Raw genomic sequence first — 18545 nt, 5'->3', positions numbered from 1 at the left:
TGAATGATAAGTTGATGTGAGCCTGAGTGGAAAACAAATTTCTCATTGGTTGTTAACTTAGATGCTTAAATCTGATTGGCTCACGTTTTGGTGTCATTTGATTGGTTGTCGCTATTTTGTAATTTTGCTATTGGCTCAATTTGGGATACTTGAATCTCACTAGTCGATGGGGTGGAAACCTGTTGTGAGGTTTTCACACCATTGCCACATTGTAAATGGAATCCCCCTCTTTTTACTGGTAGATCTAGGTAGTCGTATGAATCTTGGCTCTAGAAGGCCTTGTTGGATAAAGCTGGAACATTTGCAAAATTTGGCTAAGTCTAGAAGTCACATATAAAAGAAAAATCATGAGCTAAGGGAGAGCAACATTGCCTAGGTATGGACAGAGGAGTTGAAAGAACCACTTTGTCTCAAATAGTGGGTAGAGGAACAACCCCTTAGTCTCAAACGGTATAGACGAAGCACTTCCTTCTCTCAAACTTAAAGTAGAGGAAGCACCTCTTCCTCTCATGTTGGGTAAAGTAAAAGAGAGATAATGCATGAGATCAGTTCTAGTAGGATGAGCTTCAAATTCTAAACCAAATACTCAAAACTCTAATGAACAAGCCCTCATGTCAAAGTTTGTGGCCTTGGACCCATCAACATCATTTAAAGGCAACATATGCTGCTCTGTGTAAATATGCTGCTCTGTGTAAAAGATGTGGGCCTCTTCCTCCACAGTTCAATGAAATGAGGCTCTGATTGGGCTATCAAAAGCCAACGCCTAAGCCAAAAAGGAGCCAGATCTGATTGGCAGCAATAATTCATGTAACACGGTCCTTGAAAACTCATAAGTCTTAACCCAAAACTCAAGGTAGAGACTCCTTAAGTTGCTTTGAGAACTCAGTGAACTAAATCAGACCTTATAAATGATGTAACATGTGCAATTGGTGCCTTTAATTCAACCTCAAATCTGATCCTCAGCTAGCAAGTGACATGTAAAAGCAGGGCCTATTTATGAGACGCAGACTGCTAAAATTCAAAGATCAAGGCTCTAGGTTTGAGTGCAGGCCTTTAGAAGGTAGCATGTGGCCTCATTAATTGATCTGGGCTTAAAGTTCTAAGAAGTCAGCCTTAATATGAGGCGTGTGGACTAAATTGCAAGGGCTAGGATCAAAATCTGAATTGAATCCAGCCCTAGAATGTGGTGTATAGCATTGGAGTTTGCAATCTGGGTTATTGCAAGTAACATGTAGCCCATAGGGAATCTGTGCATTAAATGGAATAAGGCCCAGCCTATATGTAGCATGTGAGCTGGAAATGCAAATCAGATCAATAGGATTGAATGGCCCCCATAAACAAGTAGCATGTGGCCTTATTAGGCCCCAAATCGTCCAATTAGTCCCCTAAATTAAAGCGCCTAGGCCCTAATTCAAATAAAACATCCAAACATTGACTCAAAACTCGAGGAAGAGGATCCCAAACATGGCTCCAATGCTGGAGTAAGCACAAAGTTCGATGCAATTGCAAAATAAGGATTAAATTTAAATGCAAATCATATGATGCAAAACTCAATGCAAGGCTTTTGCAACTTGAATTTGCCTCGAACTTAAACACTAGAGGCCATGCATTTAATGCCAATTTGCAATCACATGAAAGAAGGAAGCTTGATTCAATAAAGGGCTCTAAAAATCAAATTTTGAGGTGGATTGAATTAAATGATAGGCCATGGATCCAATAGACGAAGTGGCTGCCATTTAATTATGGATTGCAAATATTCAAAAACAAATTGTATTAGTAATTGCACCATATCCAAACCACCTTCTATATATTCAAGGCTATTCACCACAAGTTAAAGATCATTTTATAATTGCAAATACAGGAACAACTCAGAAGGTTCGAACCATCAGAGGGGACAGATTGTGGATATTACTTGATCATTTGTTTGCAGGGCCATGGACAGCAAGTGGTGAAATTCAATTTGCAGATTAGCATCAACTTTTGAACTCATCTACCAACAAGTATCAGTTGACTACCAGCATCTAGAACATCAATTTTGATCATTTCCAGCAAGCTTTAACTTCCAATTTAAGCAAACTTACTCAAGCGCCTCAAGGCTTCATCATTTGCAACATTTCAGAGGTTAATCATCATTTTCGGGACTATTTTAATCTATACAAAGGCTTGTTTGTAGTGTCTTTTGTCCTCTTCATGGTAAAGTCTTGTTAAAAATGATGCAATAAAGGATTTAGGATATCTAGGGCAATGGTTTAATCATTCTATTATTGTTTTCATGGTATATATTAAGTAATTTTCAGATCTGATACAAATCACAGGGGTCTGAGTTCAGGAAGCAGCGAGTAGATATTTTAGATTTAGTCCTAATTTCATATGATAAAATCAGAAATTTCTAATTTCATGCGATAGAGTCACAAAACTGACTAAGTGTTGATGTTGCAGGCCTAAAAATGGAGAAAGGTGGCAAGAGCTCAGGTCTAATGCGAAGGAAAAGAAGGAATCACCAGCGACAGACAAATAACGAGAAGTGCAAGCAGTCAAAGGACAAAATATGTTTCCAAGAACGATTCGAGCAACAAGTACAAGACAAAGATCAAAAGACATCAAGACCAAGAAGATCATACATGGTTCCAAAATGTTGAAAAGAAGATGATACGAAGCCAAGGGCAAAATTTGATTCAAGATCAAGGAACACTATAAAGGACATCTCCAAGATATCATGAAATAGAATAAAGACAAAGCAAGTTCGAAAAGGAAGGCAAGGCTAGCTTCCACCTAAGAGGGAATGCTATCTTGGACTTTTCCCTTGGAAATCCAAGATCAAGATGAAGGACCGAATTATCACTAGAAGCCAAGATTCGAGACAAGAACCATTCGAAGAGCATGAGAGCAAGAGATGAAGAATATTAAAGATGAAGAAATTGTGAATGTGAGCCATCACAATTGAAGGCTTAACAATGATTTCTCATTAGCAAGGGGTATTTATCAAGTTTGTAGATGAGTATGCTAAGGTGGCATCCCTTTGCTCAACCAATGAGAACGTGCCAAGTGTCTCTATGGGTATGATTAATGAGATTGTGTCTAGGTTCATTGAATGTGAAAAAGAAAATGAGGATGAGTAGCACAATTCCCAAGGTGATGAGGTGGTGTAGGCCCACATGGCTCTGCATTTGCTCATTGGTTGATAAATAAATACCTATTTCTGATTGGCCCATTTGGTACCACGTGACATAGGCCCACATGGCCTTTTTTCTAATTGACTCTTGGAAGCATTTGAATTTTCTCTTTGGTCCACTAGGTGGTGGCTTCTTCTACAAGTGTTCTCTTCTCATTGGTCCACTTCTCATTGCACATTATCTGGTTGTTAAGCATTTGAATTTTGTCATTGGTCTTTGGGAATCAATGGAATTTTTCTATTGGCCCACATGGTGGTGCTTAATGTCATTGGGTGGGCATTTAATATTTGTGGCTATTGTTGTGGAAACCCTAATTAGGCCTTATCTGGTTTAATCTTTAGCCCTTGATTTCAAATCAATCTTAGTCATTCATTGTAATTGAGCCCTCTATATAAAGGCTTGCTTACATCATTTGTAAGAGAGTTATATTGGAATATTGTTGCCAAAGTACTACCAAAATTGTTCTTTATTCAATTTTGGTCTCCATAGTGGATATATTTTGGAGTATTGCATGGTTCTTTGCATATCTCGCTTAGATTAGGATCTCATTTCATGTTGAGTAGAAGTAGGAAGTAGATGAATGTAAGATATTGTTGAATGGTGATTAATGGTGGAGCTAGTGTCCATACCTTTTGGTATTTGTGGATTGTGAGTATCAGTGTGAGGTTAGTCTAGACCTGAATCGCAAGTGTTTAACTTCTATTAGAGATGTCCATTTGGATTGCACCTTCATAAGGTATTTGGATGAATATTGATTGTGTGAAAATCATTCTCACATCTTTAGAAGATAGAATCCTCCTATGCCTAATGCGAAGCAAGGATTGGTTAGAGGCTCACCCCATCATCAACATTGTCTTACATTATTGGAGTTGGATAGAATTCTTAAACCCTTTCCTAAGCAAGTTATTTGGTTGGAAGTGAATGAAGTTGGTATCCATTGAATGAATGATGCAAGTCCCTTTGTGAAAACCAACATATCACATCATTGAAGCTGAGTGAATATCCACAATTAAGAAGGAACCTTAAGGTTGTCTCATTTGAATATACAATTCATCTACATTGTTTAGCATATGAGCAACCTTATTCAAAAGAGAGTTGGAGTTTGGTGTTTCGTCCTAAAATACTAAGTATTTGATTTTGTTGTAGTGGAACAAAACTCACATCAACAGCCACAAGGTCGGAGGTTCAAGCCCTCCTTCTAGCGCCAATTTTCGTTGATGTTTCCCTCCATTACAACATAGAGATCCTCTCCTTATGTAATGCCCATGTTAGAAGTTTTTAAAAATCAAAACAAAAAAATTGTTGGCTGACCTCATGGGCTAAGAACTCCTTTTTGGAGACAAATTTAAAATTGAATAAAATTATTATTTCCTCTTTCGCTGACCTGCTTGAGGAAATGTGACCAGTTGGTAAAAGAGTGCATATGGTTAATATAAATAAGAGGTCTTTACAAAGTGAAGCACACAATTGAACATTTAATCTATGCAATAACTTTCTGAACAAACAATATAACTTCAAACTCTTGTTGTCGGTAAATTCTATACTGTAGCCGATGGGTAGAATTGCATCCAAAAGGGCACGTGATGGTTGAGTCACCCCTTCGGGAAAGTATATGTACACCATCTGGAAAGGACTTTGGAACATCATTGCAATCGTCATAATCATTATAAGCATTGGAGTGCATATTGCGTATATGAATAAAGTATTTGTTTTGTGTTATATCTTACTACTGCCCTTTCAGATACAATTCTACCCGTCGGCTACAGTATAGAATTTACCGACAACAACTCTTACATTTGGTAAACCCAAAGAATTTTATGATTTTATCAATTGGGGGGTACAGATACAGTTCTTACCATTGATGTTATGTTAGGAGAAGTATTCCTTTAATGTGATTACTCTTTCATTACACATATTTTATGAGAGAAAGTCTTGTAAAGTGCATACTCTTTCATTGATACACATACAATACTTTCAAGAGGAACTTCCATTCAAAGTTTTCATAAAACAATTTGTGTTTAAGATTAGACTTCATAACAAACTTCAGTAGCTTTCAATGAACGAGGACAGAGAAGTTCGATGTGAATAAAATAATCAATAGGACCATTGGTATTTATTGTTTCCTACACATAAGAAAACACACTGCTTTTGGACTAAAATAGAAATCCATAAATAATGCAGATTTCTAACCTTTGCTTCAGAATGCTTCCATTTGATGAAAAGCTGGTGCTTTATTCCCCAAACACCTCCCAAAAGAATATTTGATGTGCTCTCTTGAGCCTACTTTCAAACAAAAATAAAGTTGATGTGAACAAAAACACAGATATCTGTATCAATAACTTTATCTTGAAAAGTAAGAAGATACTTTGACTGATAACAAAGAAGCCAAAAAACAGGACAACCAACTCTAAAAGTATTTATAAAATTCAATAAAAAAATGCATGAAGGGTTGTTGAGGACAATCAAAAAAAACATTCAAGCATCGTCATATGTTCACAACTACATCCTGCGCACTAAATCACAGGCCTGGATATTTTTTCAACGTACCCTAACATGTTATTATAAAATAATCATGATAATCATTGGTTTTGAAAAGAATACCAATGCAAAGTACAGTAAAAGTATATATATCAAATGTACTCGTATTATACCTGCTGCCAGTACTTAACTTCCTCACACGCCAGCCTTCGTTTCACTGCTAAGGTAGCCTTTGCATTATCAATTGCTAATCCAAGTTGGATGTCTACTCCCTGTTTCTCCAATTAAAAATCCAAACCAAAATAAGAATCCCACATGTTTCCATTACATCAGGATTATACAAACTTATAAAGAGAATGACTGACATCAGCATGACACAAGAGCAGTTTCTCTAACAGAAAATTTGGACTTAGTTCCACCAAGACTTATTAGGTTATTACCAATGGCATATGCAAAATTACAATCCCACATGCAGAAGTAATAGAAGACCATACTATTCACTTGTAGGACTCTTCCTTAAGAAACCAACAATTTCTTGCTACAAACTACAGTAATCAATGCATGCATCTAATTGTTGTAATATAATACTCACTGATGCAATATTGAAAGGTAGGTAGAGAACAAAGGAATTTGCCACTGCTTTACAGTCTAGATTAAAAGACTAGAGATATTGGAATACATAAAGTGAAGTGGGTTATCTTTTAAAGAGAAGCAATCGACTAATCTAAGGCATGCACTTGCATATTCAAATAGAATAGTCACTGAATTATTATTACAAGGTAGGTTGAAAATTGAAATACACAAAAAATGTATGACTGCATTTATTGTGTTGATTCAGGAAGCAGTTCAAGTCATCCAGGAATCAGTCTGAACATAAATCTGAAATTCTCCAATAATTGAATCTTTCAGTACTTTTTTATAATTTTCCTTTTTCACATAGTGGGATCTCTTCATAGTGGAATCTCCACTTAGCAAACAACTTTAAGTTAGAAAATGGTTCATAACTATATCTTCTGAACATGTATTCGAAGTTTGAATTCTGACCTATAGTCAGAGAGTATTACTTCAACAAGTGGCACCACCAAAATATACACCTCGAAGAGTCAATTTAAGTCTCCATGCTATTTTCCATCATTTGATAAGTTTGAAAATTAGAGTTCCAAATAATTGATTTCACCTATTAGAATGGCCACCTCTTCCAATAATATCCTTAACCAATATTTAAGTGATTTTAAACAATATTGTATGTTTGTGATCATATTAGACTCTCACACTATATGTACAATAAACCAAATTAAAGGGATCTAAAACTGGCATCCCTTATTTTTCTACCTTTCTCCTATTTTCCATCACTTCACATGTGCCTCTCAAACCTAAAAATTAGTATGAAATGCCTCTTTTCGTGCCTTCTCAACTTTCCTTAAAAGAACAAACTCAATGATTTAAAAATTCAATTTCATCTGTTGATGTATGCCTATATAGTAGTGCATAATTTTTTTCTATTATCTGTATATCATGACTGCTTGTGCATCCAAATAGATTTGTGCACCATCAATATCTCCAAGAAGATTTTAAAACAAAAATTTCTTTCACAAATGCAGAATCCTTTATTGTGGACATAAAAACACAGACTATATTTTACCCACATTCTATTCACTGGTTTGTATATTGCCCTTGCTACCACTTCCCACATTACAAAAAAACTTCAAGAATCACTGGTACATAGAATTATTATTGCTCATTATATACAAGACAGGATTTTGAAAATAAATTACAAATATCAAACGCAGTCCTCCAATTCTTGCATGCAGCCAGCAAACATTAATTCACACCAAACGTCTGTTTTAAATTCAAACTGCTCGCAGAACACTGATTGCTTCTCCAAACAGTTTCTGGGTTATGTTCTACTCTTTTCTCTCATTCCAAAACACTTTAAAAAAATTGTTGGGGAATGAAAAAGATATGATATTTTTATTGTGACTGTAATGTTGATGTAACAAAAACACCATTAAAAATTAATAATATATATCACACAAATCCTTGTTTGCAAGGATTCTTCATTGCTTCTGCACAGGCCTAGTACCATGACTGCTCCAATACCATGTTAAAATGGTAGAGAAAATTGCACAGATCATGCCATTATTACCAAAATTGCAAAATATGCATCAATTGCTTTGGAGCTAATTTTACATTGCTTCACGTTGGCTATTATATAGATTATTTGAGTCTCGGTAGCTTCTGGATTGAACTGTGTTAACACTCTTTTACCATCAACTTTTCAGATCATGCTCCATGATCCATCATCAGGATTACTCTATCGATATATATATATATATATATAAGTACAACAAAACTTTCCTACCTCAATTTAACTTGCACTAGAGCATATGTATATTGTCCAAAACATAAAGTTTTCAAGATAGATGACTGACCTAGAAAACTATCATCTACATTCAGAAAGAATAATGAAAGGTATAAAATTGATGCCCACAAATGGCCAAAGAAGGAGCTAAATAGTATAAATTATGATCAAGTATTGAGACAAACTCCAAGAGCTGAAAATCAAACTGAAGTACAAAAATTACAGAACCTAATCAAATGGTGCAAATCCAAAAGAATTATAAAACTGAAGAGGGATGATACAAATGATAAAGAGGATGTTATAAAGTGTGAAGCATATTGACTTGTGTACACAATTCTCTACTAAGTAGCCGATCCTAGTTCTGGTTTGAGTTTGGATTCGGATTCCAGGATTTGGCATAAATGAATTTTGGGCAGATCCCGCTACCGCATGTATATATATAGACATTTTCAAATATATATGTGTGTGTGTGTGTATTCATAGATTCGTGCATGTAACATGTCAATGTTCATTCATAATTGGTTAAAGTTAGAAGCGTGATTCATAAAATGATAAACCAATTATTGCCAATAAATTTATAAATAAAATACCTCATATATGATTATATCATATTCAAAAGTCTCAAAATGACATTACATGATGAAAATTTAAATTACAAGCCATAGATCATATTTAAAAATTAATATCCAAATTCATCTTCATAGGAATCAAGGACAACGTGTGGTTCCTCTTCGACTTCATTTGAAACTAAAGATATATTCTCTACTTAAAAGTAAAACTAAAGAATATTAAAGATATCGAATAACAAAACTTTCAGGAAAGCGTGCTCCATTATTTTCCATGGACTGTGGAGAAATCATGTCTACGATGCAAAAGGAAAGATGAAAATTTCAAGAGAATTTCTTAGTTTGGGTGTGAAGGAGATTTTCTGGAAAGATTTTGTCAATAGATGCTACGAGTATTACAGGTAAACACGAATGTGACATTTCTGTTGAATTTTCGTCCTACTTGTTCATTACAATGTTCTGCACTGAGATTGTTGTAGCCATTTCTCTCTGTTTTCTGCTATGTATTTTTTCAAACAAAGTCTGATTTGCCATTGCAAAAGCGCCTCTCCATGCTATCAAGTTATTTGCTTCTGAATTTCAATAGATTTTATACAAAGTGAATGTCTAGTTATAGAGCAACTTATTGGCAATGATCATTAAAGCTCTTTATAGGCAGAAGCGGCCAACACAAGCCCAGATTCTGCATGTATTCCGGATGGGAATCCGAATTCCCGTCTGGAATCCTGCCAGAATCTGGGCAGAAGCAAGAACCGGATCGTACCATCATACCAGAATCAGGACACAGGGTATATCTAGTAACATAGCTAAAATAATAGTGAAGAAGAAACAGTTCTCTAACTCCTGAACTATACACCATGTAGTGGTTATCAAGCTGAAAGAACAAATTAGGAACCTACAAACAATCTATTAGGATAACCAAATATGAATGTGGAATCACACTGCATTCCCCACTCACCTAAGATTATATTTTAGCTTCAACTGTTGGAGTTGAGGAAAGCCAACTCCGAAGACGCCAAGATCACCTACATGCGAACCTGTCAAAGAGAAGCCAAGAAGGGGAGGAGCATGGAGCACGGGAAAAAACCCTAAACGGACATGAGAGCCAAAAATGCAAACACAATAAGAAATGTATTTACAATAAGAAATGGCTTCACAATATGAGAATACAATGAGGAGAGCTCGAATATAAAGAGCTCATGGAAGCTTGTAGAACAAGCTAGAAGATAAGTGTGACAACTAGAAGGGAACAAACTCCCGTGTTGTCACAACATGCATTAAATATAAAATATTAAATAAATGCATGACCTAAGTAAACTTAAGCAATAGAATAAATAATTAGATATTAATTATTTACTCTAACATCAACAAGCCAGGTATAAGTTGGAATTTGACACCTCAAATGCCAAAAGGCAGAGAGCAGCTAGTGAGCTAGAACCTCACCTTGAAAATTTTGAGATGTGTAAGGCAACCGGTATCTTTTTCTAAGACAATGATTCCTCCAAATTTCATTTATAGTCTCTTAAACTTGAGCATAATACAACAAATTCTTCTCTTTAAGCATGAACTTCTTCAAGATAGTTGTGAATGTCAATTCCATAATATTTTCATTTTTGTTGACGATAACTGTCAAATGAATAGTACTTCAAAAGGTCAAAAAGTAGGTAAGCTTTTCCCAACTAGAGAGGTAGAATTTGAATTGGAGGTGGCTATGAAAGATACAAAGAACGACAAGTTTCTAGTACACCCTTGGAATTCTACAAGATGTGGCCTATTGTTGGACCATTTTAAAGATATATCATGAGTCCATCAATAAGCAAGCCACAGACAAGTGAGTGAATGAAAAAAAATTGAGCTCACTTCATAGCACTCTAAAAGAGAGTAAGTAGGTGGTTGCCATCTCATCACTTTCCAAACTATTTCTTATAAAATTCTTGCCAAATCCTCGTAATTTGCATTAAGCAGATAGCACGAATAGTCCAAGGAGGGAAGACTGCCTTTTTGTGGATAGATTTATCCTAGAAAAGTACCATGACTTCATAAGAAAGCATGAAAGGGCATGAGAATCTGCTCAAAGCATCTTTAGAAAGAAAATGACTCTTATGAAGCTTATGACCCTTATGAGGCATTTGATTTCAAAATGCTTGATTTTTTGAGCTTTAGATCATTCTTTCAGAAAGTAGCTGAGACGTTTTCACATGTTTTTGCAAGGATTAGTGTGAATGGTATACCCACAGACCTATTCAGTTGTAGATGTCATCAAGCATGGATATACTTGAGTTCCTTACCTCTACTATATTGCGAGGTCTTCAATGTTCATTTGTTCATTTTGTTCAGCATTCAACTGAATGCACTAGATTTGTTTAGATACTTTTGCTAAAGCTACCAACTCAGGGAATTGAAAAAGCATAAGTTTTGCAGATAAGGCAAATTAACCCCTCCTATCTGGCGGAACCAAATATAAAAATCAGTTTTTAAGTCAAATCATCCATTATTTTGGCAACTTGCTTTGGAATTCATCTCACTATGGCTAAGAAATAGGATTGAACACATGAAAATTCTAAAAAGAAGCTATTTATGAGGAATGAGCCTGATCTTCCACTTGCTGGGAAGGTTATAATTGATGACAGAAGTCTCGAAGCAGATAGTAAATTTTCAGCATTGTTTATACATCTCCAGATTCATGGGGCTAATAGAATACTTGCTTTGGAATTCATCTCACTATGGCTAAGAAATAGGATTGAACACATGAAAATTCTAAAAAGAAGCTATTTATGAGGAATGAGCCTGATCTTCCACTTGCTGGGAAGGTTATAATTGATGACAGAAGTCTCGAAGCAGATAGTAAATTTTCAGCATTGTTTATACATCTCCAGATTCATGGGGCTAAATAGAACAAATGAAAGGCCTCCTCATTGCTTTTGATGCTGTGCACTTTAAAGACAGTAGGAGGATGGGGAATTGCAGACATAAGAATGCAAGGAATACTTGCAAAGAAGGGGATGGTGAGAGTAATGGAAGTCCTCAGCTGATCATTACGCACTACAGAATCCTTCATTCCCACCATGTACAAAAACCCAAGGGTCCTTTTGAGCTATGTGACATAAATGGTAGCACTTTGTTAGCACCACAGTCATTGTAATTTCCAATTCAGCGCCATTTAAGAGAAATAGATCTGCTTGGCAAATTCATTCCAATTCACTCAGTTGGCAGTTTGAGGGGTGCATGGGATGCTTGAATTTCATGCACACAGCCTATTTGAGCTTTCAAGTCTTTGCATAAACAAGTTGGCCTTTGATTGTTCCATTCGGGAAAAAGGAAGGGCATATTTTGCAGGGCAGATATTTGGAGTACTGGCCGACAACAGTGGCCTTTTTGCAGGGCTAAGTAGGGCTCAGGCAATTATGTCAATCTATAAGCAGATTTTAAAGAGTTATACAAGATTATCACTGAAAATTGTCTTTTAAGATCGCAATAGACAATGCAAAATTATATCGAAGAGATGTTAAGAATTGCCCTAGCAAGTCCTTATTTAACAATTAGTATTATACAAAAAAACTGTACAGTAAGACAGTTTAATGCCTGTGCCCTTACTTGAACAAGTCATGCCAGGTAAATTACCCTCGAGCAAAAAGGAAACAATAGCGTCAAGTCATTTGGAAAGAAAGAACCTCCCTGAAACCAAAGGCATTGATTGGGGCATCTAGAAATACATTAAAGAAGTATAGCTCAGCAAAGGGGGTCGTTGCTGCCTTTTGCCTTCTGTGTGGGAGAGAGAAGGCAGTTGACCGTATCTTCTAGAAAGGTTCAACAGTTGAGATATGTTGGGTTTGGCAACCAGCTGAATTCAATTTCCCTTCTACTTATGTGAATCTAGGCAAGGACCTCTTTTGGGTGATTCTTAAATGGTCAAGGATATTGATAATTTGGTTGGCAAGAATCAGTTTTATTTAGGTGGCAAGATGCAAACCTGCTTCTTGGGTAAATATACTTCCTACTCATTTTATGGTAGATATCGAAGGATTTGTCGACAATTGTCAATGCTAAGCTTGAATGGTTTCAAAATGATGCATATTTTTTTCCCATCAGGATACAGGACAAGGTGCTTTCTCTATTTACCTATTTAAGGAGATATTTTACTTCTAATCCTAGCACTCAGCTGATGTAAGAATCATTCTAGTACAGTATCAGATGTGTTTCTTCAAATTAAAAGGTATGATTAATCAAGTCAACACTAATTAGTGTGGCAATGACATACCTAAAGACAGTATTCTGCCCCCTCACAAGATGGAATATACAATCATAAATGCAATATTGTCAGCTGAAGTAAGGCAGTTTCCTGTTTTTGGTAGACCAGTGTATCAATGTTGAGATGACATCCAAAAGAGTTTAATATCATTTAGCTGATCTAAATAGACTCCACAATCTCAAAGCATCCAAGATTAACACAATGAATACCTAATTGATTTCACTTATTTTTTGCAGCAAGGATCAAAGGTCTAAGGAAACATCAGCAAACCTGTCCTAATGCTTGGACCGCAAGGGCTTGCAATACTCCATCATTCAGATCTGCTGGAAGCTTCCTCCTTCAAAGCAAAATATATATCAGAACCATCCAAACGTATATGAAAATCATACAGGTTATGAACATATCGATACAGAGACAAAAAAAAAAAAATTGGATCAAACAATGTTTACAGTTTTCATCAAAAACTCATAGGACAAATTTCTCTTATAGCTACAATAGAAGACAAGAATAACTTTTTGAAACATTGAAAGATAGCATTCAGATTTTCAAAAAAGGCATACTTGATGTCATCTGGTAACTGTGGCAAGACACAACGAACCGCACAATCTAAATATCCTGCTGCCTTTATAAATATGTTGATGGCCACCTTCTTATTTTCTTGTAATAGAAACGAACAAATGCCATATCAGCCATGGAACAACCAAAAAAAATTATTAGATAAAAAAGGGAATAAACATACATATAGATAATTACTAGCAGACAAAAAATGATGTGAAAAAAATCATGCCACATGAAAAAAAAGGATTATTTGAGTTACAAGCAAGATATCTCTAACTGCAACCATCATATGTGTTGCCTGCATGTTTGAGGGTTAAGTTTTAAATCCCCTTATGCTAAGGACATTTAACTTCACAAACCAACCTTCTGTCACCTTTGGCTGGTAACCGTCACTATAAGCTTTTGGAATCAGTAAAAAATTTGCTTGTGACAAAGACAGCATAGCCATCATGTGTAGAACAGATAAAACCTCATACCACGCATTTGATATTGCTGTTTCCTGGAAAGCAAATATTTTCATGAGCTATGGTTGTGCATAAATGTTTAATAATTGGGTATCACAAAAGCAAGAGAATAATACTTTATGAAACATTAACAAAATTTAAATGGCCACAAACCTGCCCCTTAGAACTAGCACTAACCTGTTCATTGTCCTCCTGATTGGCCCAAATAAATTCTACCAAATCTTTGAATTGACTTCCTGCAAAAATATTAGTTTATTAGAATGCTAATCAAGCTGTGCATCAATCAGTATACAACTTCATTCTCTCCATTCATGTGCTCAAATAATGTTAATGAGTAGCCAGAAACACCAGGTTTTCTTGGTAAATATGCCTCTTTATTGCTGAATTACCCATTTCTGAAATTCTTCAGAGTTTCCATATTTATAAAATAAGATCGTGAGCAATAGAGCAAATTATCTGATAAATATGCAAGTTACCTTCCTTGGTTAATCCTAGCAAAACAGGTAGATAATCGTCAAGAGCCTGCTGCAGATCAGCCAGAGTAGAACCACCTAGAAATAATGATGTGAAATAACTTAGTCGGTAACTCCAATAACTATACAGCTAGGATACAGGTTTTCATGCAAGCCAATTTTCCAAGTTACACTTTGCAACAGCTAAGGATGGAATAACTTTCTCAGTATAACAGTCACAAACAAAACCTACCATGTTGGGTTGCTGTCTTTCTCCTTGGTTTGGTTGCAGCCGAACCCTCTCCTGCTGCCATGACAACAATACGCGTCCTAAGGTCTGAAAGGCAGGCAATCAAGTCTGGTGACAAATAGCTATTAAGTGATCTCCCAAAGTCAATGCTTTTTGGAGTGCGTAAGCCTGGCACAAAAACAGCAATCTCCCCACCATTCCCTGACTTTTTCTTTGTGCCTCTCTCATCTATTGATTTGGATATAAAACATCCCATGTTTTTTCAAGTATCAACACTGCAGACAAAAGAAAAAACAACTGAATAAGGGCTTGTGGCAGACACTAAAAACATTTTTGTCCAGAACGCATGATAAGTAAGCATGCCAGGATGATGCATAACTATAAATAAAATTCTGCACTATTGTCATATTGTAAGCCACATGGTATTATGATATCTCTAGGAACAGAGAGACATGCCATCTACCAGGGCCAGAATCAGAGACATGGCCCTATAAGCAGCACAGTTGAAGAACCACAACTTCACATCTCATATAAACTGAAACAAACAATGGCCTAGAATCAAAGTTCAGTGCATCGACTTGGGAGTTGGGAGCTAGAGGAGGAAGGTTGATGTTCAGAGGGGATATATCCGCCAGGGACAAGAATGGTTATTTGGTGTATAGGCTGCAAGGTGCACAAAAGACAAAGTTAATGCTAAATTTAGATAGCCTATTTTGAGAGGGAGAGTGCGTACCCTTAGGAATGCAATGGTAATAATGAGATGAGAAACTGCGGCTCAAAACAGAATATAACTACCAAACAGCAAAGACAGTATCTGCTGAAATTGGAACCTCTGCCACATACGTGGTGGGCATATCAATTATTTGAGCCCACTAAAGTTTCAGCAGAGTAAAATACTGCTCAAAAGAAAATCCAAACGTTTGCGATTCTGTTAACAAATATCAAGTTGTAGGCATTCAGCTTGCAAATTGATAAGAAACCCCAATTATCAAGATGTAATCCAAGAAGTGAACCAGAAAGACGACATTAAGATACTGGAACTATGGCAATGGTCATCTAAAGATCTAAACTGCGGGAATAGGGCAAAACAGCTTCCTTTGTATACGCAACTTTCCGTTAAACTAGATTAAACCCACAAGAGCAATGACAATCGAAGCATTTTGTCTAAGATTCACATATACAGAGCCGTGCATATGTCTGAGGTTTGGATCACTACTGCAGTTTAGCAGTCTCGGTTGCAAGTCCTGGATTGATTTGAAGGGGCGTGCTATCCAAAAGGCCGAAACGTAAGAAGGCGCTGTCTTTGAGCATGATATTTAATTGACGCTGGAAGAATTACTACCTTGTAAAATTGCAGATAACCGATCCTCTCCAGAACATGGATTAATCTGAGCTTTTGCTTGTAACCCAAATTTTTGCACCTAGTAGGAAGGTCATTTCTTCGATTCTAATCAATATGAATACTTTTTCCTTGAATCTTTGACTGGGTATTGGCCCTTTGCGTCCCAACAAAATAAAGTATACTCTTTTCTATTAGATCCCAGACGAGATCAATTGCCAAGTGTCCTCAATCATAACCAAGACACTTTACAGATCTGACCTGAAGATAGAAGCTTTAATGTCCTTTCACTGCCATCCAGGCCTAGCTGTGACAAGAACTATGCCCACTTTCTTAAGCCCTCCTCATTACTCAGTGAGTCAGTAGTGACCAAACCAAGTTGACATCAAATTGCCCTATGAGTTCTTGCTATCCATGAAAGAATCTCACCAAATCTCAAATTCTCGAGACAAATGCAAAATGAGGAAAACAGTAAAATATCTCGATTAAAAATTACATTTCGTCAGAAACACAAATAGCTGCTCGCCTTTTCGCGAGGGGTTAAAAGTATTTTTATGGTTCGTTTGGAGAAAGATAATAAATGGGTATTCCTTTTGCAGCAATCCAACACTGAACAATTAGTAAAAATGCAAATAAAACAAAGAATGTTAAAAGAGTTCTGCCTTTTCTAGCTTTCCGTTGTCTTTTAGCCTCACTTTATCATAGTAACTGATTTTTCACCCCACTCACGAGCTGAAATTGCTTAGCATTAAAGGTTGCCAACAACAACATGGCGGCTCACCAGTTGACAACCAACGTCTTATGATCACAGCTACCGGCATTCACGAGCACTAGCTCCGCTTTCTCATTTCCGCCACTTGATAAACAGATAAAAAGACCTATCAACACAATATAACATAATAAGCACCAAATTCAACATTTTATAGTCAATTAGAAATGGGTACTAATTTACAATCTAATATACATTCTAAGAATGATGGCCATTGGAATTAGATTCAACCCAGCCATACCCAGTGTGAATTCAGTCGAAATATTCCAGCTAATTCAATGCTAATGGATCTCGTCGGGCACAAACTCGAATTCCACCATATAGATTCCGAGGCCTGATTACAACCAAATTTCAGAAGCGCCACGAGGAAAACAAGTCAAGAGTTCAAACTCGATGAGGCTTCTCCGAGTAATAAACAAAATCAACAGGTCCACTGTCCTGCAATCGAAGTACGTTCAAGGCTCAAGTGGGTACTACTGTATCCCCGCACTGTTACAAAACAACACATGTACATATTTTATATGTATTTATACTATTTTCTCTTTAACTCCTTAGTATTATATACTATAAAGGTACTCGTAATGACAATACCTTCCCATCTGCTACAACTGTAATGTTTCCAAAACCGAGGGACCAAAATAGTACGGGAAATTCTCTGGGCTGTATGATGGTGGGCTTTTACAGTCTGTATGTGTGCAAGCTTTTTGTTTTCAGTATTTCGATTTGAAATGGATGGCCATGCTTCCGAGCTTCACGCAAGAGAACGATGTTTTTGTCGATAGTATTTTTATGTGTGAAGATCGATGGATTGACCAGGATTGAGTAGATTTTTGCCTGGGCTGGAAATTGAAATTGAATGTGAAATGGGCAGATGTCCGTCTGGCCGCGGTGGCCTGCACCGGCCAAAATAAACTACCCACTTTTAAATGCTGAGGTGTGTGATCTGGGTTTTTAAAATATCTGTCACTACTATTATAATGCATATGTTTATTGTGGTTGGGAGGTAAAGAGAGGCGTACAGGTGAAAAAGACCCACCATGAATGGTTACAGGGTTTACCTAGCTCTCCTCGATATACAGTAGTCCATCCTTTTAGAAACAGAAAAAATGAGTGCTCTGAGTTTTTAAATTGTTTATTTTTCGTGAGAGGGGAAATGCCTTTTTTTCGGTTTTGTCATTTTTGTTATTTGGGTGGAGTGGTCTTTGGCTTTTAATAAAATTTATTTGTTTTCGGCGAAAAGTCCTGCTTTATCTTGGACTAATGTGAAGTAGAATTTTATTATTATAATCATTGTTCTCTGATATATGTTTCCTTCTCAAATCAATGAAAACTGTAATTGATTATTTTATTGGAAAGTTGATATATTTAACATGATTTAATGTGCAAATGTGCATTAGACTTTTTGTCAACCATTCCTTCCATAATGTATGTTTCTTTTAAATTAATGAAAATTTGCAATGAATTTATCAACGTCCTAATAGTTAATTATGTGAACTTTAAAAATATATTCTTAAGACACTCTTATTGAGAGGTTTTAATGGGTCAAAGTTCCTCCTAATAGTCCAATGCATTCGGTTCTTTCTAATAGTCCAATACATTTAGATCTTCAAAAATGTATACCGCTTTGTGACCGAAAATTGTGAGTGCTTAGACTAGAGCTTGTGTTGAGTTTATGTCTTCAATAGAGTTGGATTGTGATAATTTTGCATCACAAATTTGTAAATCTGTTAACCTTGTTTTGAGCAAGCATTTGAAGAACCATTTTGTTGTAATAAGTAACATATCGATATTAACATTATTGATTTGATTTTTTTATAATTAGAAAATTAAATAAATTCTAAAAATAAATTGAATGTGAAATTTATGTAATACCATTTAGTTAAAA

At 36.1% G+C, this 18545-nt stretch overlaps 1 protein-coding gene across 8 annotated transcripts in view; it reads right to left on the bottom strand.

The window, feature by feature from the left end:
- LOC149546844 (uncharacterized) overlaps positions 1 to 17759 on the bottom strand; it is a 48922-nt gene extending 31163 nt beyond the window's left edge. The window contains exons 1-11 of one of the 8 annotated variants that reach the window (XM_089791384.1): positions 17252 to 17759; positions 16902 to 17149; positions 16554 to 16769; positions 14556 to 14827; positions 14327 to 14401; positions 14028 to 14086; positions 13750 to 13885; positions 13389 to 13485; positions 13099 to 13165; positions 5825 to 5923; positions 5364 to 5453 (exon numbers count right to left, since the gene is read on the bottom strand). In XM_089791384.1, the coding sequence (XP_089647510.1) occupies positions 5364 to 5453; positions 5825 to 5923; positions 13099 to 13165; positions 13389 to 13485; positions 13750 to 13885; positions 14028 to 14086; positions 14327 to 14401; positions 14556 to 14808 (876 nt within the window). In that variant the 5' untranslated portion in view covers positions 14809 to 14827; positions 16554 to 16769; positions 16902 to 17149; positions 17252 to 17759. Of the gene's footprint in view, positions 1 to 5363; positions 5454 to 5824; positions 5924 to 13098; positions 13166 to 13388; positions 13486 to 13749; positions 13886 to 14027; positions 14087 to 14326; positions 14402 to 14555; positions 14828 to 15285; positions 16770 to 16901; positions 17150 to 17251 lie in introns of those variants that run through there. The other 7 variants (XM_089791381.1, XM_089791385.1, XM_089791382.1 and 4 more) reach the window with 7 other exon arrangements.
- Between the last annotated feature and the right edge of the window lie 786 nt (positions 17760 to 18545).

This window comes from Cupressus sempervirens, chromosome 7, assembly GCF_028749045.1.
Source record: "Cupressus sempervirens isolate cs-2001-9-10 chromosome 7, ASM2874904v1, whole genome shotgun sequence".
Classification (NCBI taxonomy): domain Eukaryota; kingdom Viridiplantae; phylum Streptophyta; class Pinopsida; order Cupressales; family Cupressaceae; genus Cupressus; species Cupressus sempervirens.
This window is presented reverse-complemented; position numbering and strand designations above follow the sequence as displayed.